General features: G+C 52.4%; 1 protein-coding gene across 3 annotated transcripts in view; it reads left to right on the forward strand.

The window, feature by feature from the left end:
• LOC102685337 (UPF0450 protein C17orf58 homolog) overlaps positions 1–4,101 on the forward strand; it is a 10,154-nt gene extending 6,053 nt beyond the window's left edge. For all 3 annotated transcript variants that reach the window (XM_069194630.1, XM_069194629.1, XM_069194631.1), the window contains exons 3-5: positions 460–546; positions 1,288–1,479; positions 2,582–4,101. In XM_069194630.1, the coding sequence (XP_069050731.1) occupies positions 460–546; positions 1,288–1,479; positions 2,582–2,769 (467 nt within the window). In that variant the 3' untranslated portion in view covers positions 2,770–4,101. The remainder of the gene's footprint in view (positions 1–459; positions 547–1,287; positions 1,480–2,581) is intronic.
• Positions 4,102–4,929: the final 828 nt, after the last annotated feature.

Genomic DNA, 4,929 nt, shown 5'->3' on the forward strand with positions numbered 1-4,929 from the left:
GCCAGCGCCAGCGCCGGCGCCGGCCGCGCACTGCGGGAGGAAGTCAGAGCTGATCTCGCGGACGAGGTCACCCGCCCTCACCACGTCTTAGCCAGGCGTCTCCTGCAGTCGGTGACAGGCTGTGAAACGTTAGAGACAAGGGTGTCCATATCTAGGAGTGCGACTGTAACTGTTCAAGCGTGTGTTGGCGTCCCGTCAGGGATGCCTTGTAGCTGCAGTGGCTTTATAAAGAGAGAGTAGTGCACAGAGCAGAAGCTGAAGGTCTTAACCTGTCTCCCATGGGGGACTCCATAGAACTCCAATTCATCCAACAACGGAAGTTAGTGAATCGGATTGAGACGAGGGGTTTACTGTTTGGGATCAGAGGCCGGCGAGCGGTTGGCCCTTGAGGATCTCTGGCTGGGCTCCCGGGCCACACTGTGGAGTTGACCTCCTTCTCCTCTTCCCCCCTCCTTGCAGAATCGGAGCACACCCAAGAAGCCATCTGTCTGAGCGAGTGCCGGAAGGAAAAGGAGGAGAGAGACTATTTTTGCCACAGTGAGTTTGGTAAGTGTGTGGTTGAAAAGGGGGGTGCAGGGGAGAGTCAGATTGAGGGGTACACAGCAGCAGAATGCTCATTGCTGTCGGAGTGTTCTGGTGATAGCAGGAGTACACGAAGGAAGGAGCAGGGCATGCTGGGAGCAGGGCGTGCTGGGAGCAGAGCATCCTGGGATTACGATGGCAGGAGTGGTGCATGCTGGGAGCAGGGCATGCTGGGATCGCAGAGCTGGGAGTGGGGTGTGCAGGGATCGAAGCTGGATGGCATGTCCCATCTCCTCCTAGAGAAGTGAGCTCTCAGGGTGTCTCTTTTCGGGGGGATATGGGGGGCGATGGGCTGAGACAGGTCCCTGTTGGGGCTGCACCCTCAGACAGCGTTCCCCTGCCTTTGCTAGACTGTCACAGCATCCCGCTGAAGAGGGAGCAATTTACTCGACTTTCGTGGGATATTTGTCATTTTCTTGGAGCCCACCCAGCTGCACAGTTGCTACTGCAGTCTGATTGACCTGCGGTTCGTCAGCACAAGCTGCCTCCCTAGCTCACACAGCGCTCCTGGAAGGACTGAGCTCTCTCTGCTCTCTCCAGTTCTCCTTCACTGCCAACCTACCCAGTCACCAAAATAACCGCCACCAAGGACTCCGATGGCTGAGCACCTTTGTTTCACTTCTGGTTGTTGCCAAAGTTTGTCTTCCATATGTATTCCTTTCTTATTTTCGGCCTGACCACTTGCTTGTTCTCGTTTTCGCACAGCGATCAACGGCATCGTCCACGACATCGAGGCCATAAGCAAAGGGATGAAGATCCTGACATTGCTGGTCAACAGCGACGGCTTCTACAAGATGAGCCAGCTCACGATCACCCCCGACGGTTTCTTCTTCAAAGTCCGGGTTCTGGTGGTGGATACTTACAAGTGCGCCAAGCCCTGTCCGGACCTCAAACTTGGTAAGCCGCAAAAAATACTGTAAGCCACGAGCCACTTTCTGCTCCAGGTGCACAGCGACAGAGCTCTGTCGCTACGAGCTTCAGCAACCCCAGGGGCTTATTGTCTTCAGTTCTTATTTTAATTAGTTCCAGAGAATGAGGGTGTTAAAAGTATCAATGCTCAGAGCAGTGCGTAACAGCGCTGTGTCCTGCAGGAGTTACTTTAAGGGAGTCCAGTGGGCTGCCCTGTAAAGGTTACAATGCTAAAGGCCTCAGGAAGCAGGTGAAACAGGGTAAGGCAGGGTAAGGCTGTGGGAATCCAGTGCAAAGCAAGGACAGGCATGGTGGCTTTTAACATTTCAGCTTTCAGACAGGGCTGTGTCACATCCAGAGTTCACCAGCTCATGTCCCGCAGAGCAGTCTGCGCTAAAAATGTTAAGGTCTTAAAGGAATTCAAGCTTAGGCAGATGTAAGACATCTCAACCAGCAGCTACATCACCCTGCAACTCACAGCTGGCAGCCCTGAAGCTCAGCGGGTGTGAGCCTGGCCAGTACCTGGATGGGAGACCTGCTGGGAAAAATTAAGGTTGCTGCTGGAAGTGGTGTTAGCGGGGCCAGCAGGGGGCGCTCACTCTGCTGTCTGTGGGGGTCTTAATGCCCCAGTATAGTGAAGGGGACATTTTACTGTAAAAAAAAAAACACAAAACGGGGTGTTACCCTGGTGTCCTGGCCAAATATCCCCTCTGGTCTTTACCAGTCATGGCCTCCTAATAACCCCCCCCTCTCTGAACTGGCTTCATCACTCTGCTCTCCTCCTCACTGAGAGCTGGTGATTTGGGAGTGGACTGGTGCATCATCCAGGTGGGGCTGCACACTGGTGGAGGGGAGTCCCCATGACCTGTAGAGCACTTTGAGTGGAGTGTCCAGAAAAGCTCGATTTAATTGTAAGGAATTATTAGTTATCATTCCGATTTCTATGACGACGTAATAAGAAGTCTGAAAAAAACGAACAAGGCAACAGAGAACCTGTTCGTCATCGTAGCTGGTGAGTCTACAGAGCTGTGCTGGTGTTTCCTGTGCATGTTTGCTCCACGTCACTGAGCTGCCTGTGGTGCTGTTGCAGGGAGCCGGTACATTGTCATGGGTCAGATCTACCCCAGGCGGCGCAACCGGCCCAGCGAGCTGCAGGCTCTGCAGGTGGGGCGGCTGAGGGCTGGAGACGGGCTCGTCCGCAGCCACAGCTACGTCAAAAGGTTCAACAAGCGGAGAGACCAGAAGGTGCAGGAGGCGAAGCGCACCAAGTGCCGGTGAGCTCGTGCGCGTCGCCCCCTGCTGCACGGGCACGGACACTGCACCTGCTGCAAGGACGCACGACTACTTAAGCAATATTAGAAGTGACTGCCCCTTATCCGGAATTAGAGGGGAGTACAGGCAGCAGTCATTGCATATAATGCATCATGCAAGTCTTTCTATTTATCTATATTTTTGGCTTTTCAGATGGAAGTTGGGTGAAGCCCAGTGATCCCTTTTCTGTACAGTCTGCAGAACTCTCCCCGTTGACATGCTGTTCAAACCAATTATGGGGACCTGTTGGTTTGCACCCCATTTGCTGTGCCTTTTATATAAAGCCAAAATTAGGCTAATGCCGATTAATGCGATCTATAGTTAATAATGAACAGTAATTGCTGAGATCTCAAACCAAAAGCAAAGCCCGTATCCCCAGGTTTACGGTCGATCTGTGCTGGGGCTGCAGGGCTTGCTAGCAGTGGCGCAGCCCCAGTCACACGCATCCTGTCCCTGTCTCAGCATGGGCAGCCCTGCCTTTGGCCGAAGCGGCTGTACTTGTTCAGGTTGCTCAGCTGTGCACTCTGCTGTAACTATTACTTTGTTTAGGAAGCACTTCTCCAGAAGCGCTGGGTAGGTCCACAAGGGACGCCTGTACTGCTGGAAACTTTGCGGGAAGACCAGGGAGTCTCTGTTGACTTTCCCGAGTGGCCGGCCGAACAGAAACTCCTTCATGTGCCCGAGTAAACAGCGCTCTGCCCTCACTCCGCGATCGGTCTCTTATCAGGGGTCAGGAAATGCAGTTGTTGTTTTTTTTTGCCGTGGAGGGGAGGGTAAGAACAACAACTAAAGAAAGGAGGCCAAATTGATGCTTTTACAAGCAGAGGTCGTTTTCTTAACTTTAATGACGTGTGGTACATGTGTCAAAATATTTGCCTGCACGCAGACTTCAAAGCCAGGGGCCGGAGGGGTGTGTGTGTGCGGAGCAGAGGCCGTAAATCTTCCTGCGGGAACCCGATCTGCGCGCCATGGGCCGCTCGCGGACGGGAGACCCCCCTCCGCCTGTTTGTCCAGGACCCCTCCTGAGAGCTGGGCTCAAAGGAAGCATTAAAAAAAAAAAAGACACGAGGGGAAAAAGGAAGAGGGTTATGCAAATGTGCTCCGCAGTGAAATGGCACCTCCCTCCCTCTAGCAGAAGTCTCCAACTGCACATGAAAGCGTCCCGTCCCTCAGCAGTGGGCAGGCGCGGGTAGTTTTGACCCAGGGTGGGCGTGATGTGAAGATAAAAAGCTTTGGAACTCTGCTGCTGCCGCTATGTCCTTTTCTGAACGATATATTAAAATATATTTTTGAACACTTTGCTTCTGCCTCCTGTTTGACTGTGGGTGAAGGAACGGTTTTTGGATGTCGAATTGCTGTCCTCATGTCATGTCATCATAAAGCGCTCTGGGCTCCGGTCCTCTGCTTCCACCTCGACTGCTGGCTCATCCTGACCTTCAGCTTTCCGGGAGCATTTTTTCCCGCTGTTGATCTGAAGGCAGTGTAATCTGTTAATTGTGTGTGTGTTGAGGGGGTAGAAGAGTCTCATCCAGCGTGTAAAGATGGATTTCAGGCAAAGGCACCCGAGGGGGTTGGGCAGTTTGCTCCAGATCCTCAAGACGTACATTCAGACTTCTCCATTCTCCACCCAAGGATGTTTCTACACTACGCAATATGTGCGACTGACCGTCTCGGTAGCAGTTGCCATCTAGTCTACCTTTAAATCTGCAGGCAGACTCAGGCGTGTGCTGCCATCAAGCCACGGGACACGCATCTTCACCTTCAGATTGAACTTCGTAGTGCAGCGCGTTCCAGTGGACGTGCAAATTGATTGACGGGTGGAAGCAGATGCTATAGAGGAAAATGGCCGAACACTTCGAACCCTTCATGGCTATCTGGCAACTGTGCTTAGGGCAGACCAAAAACGAAGTGAAAGGCCAGGTTCCTAGTGCTGTAAACCTACAAAGCTAAAGGAATGAATCGGTGCACATGGCTCACTACTTCATTCTTGTTCATGAATAGTGCATGCAAGAAAAAGCCAGATGGCAGGTTTTTACTCTATATTTTTGATTTGCAAAGAGCAGCAACTGGGCCCGGAATCCTGTTCAATAATTTACTGGCTAGTTTTCACAGCTGCGTGACCTCTGA

Source organism: Lepisosteus oculatus, chromosome 9 (genome assembly GCF_040954835.1).
Source record: "Lepisosteus oculatus isolate fLepOcu1 chromosome 9, fLepOcu1.hap2, whole genome shotgun sequence".
Taxonomy (NCBI): domain Eukaryota; kingdom Metazoa; phylum Chordata; class Actinopteri; order Semionotiformes; family Lepisosteidae; genus Lepisosteus; species Lepisosteus oculatus.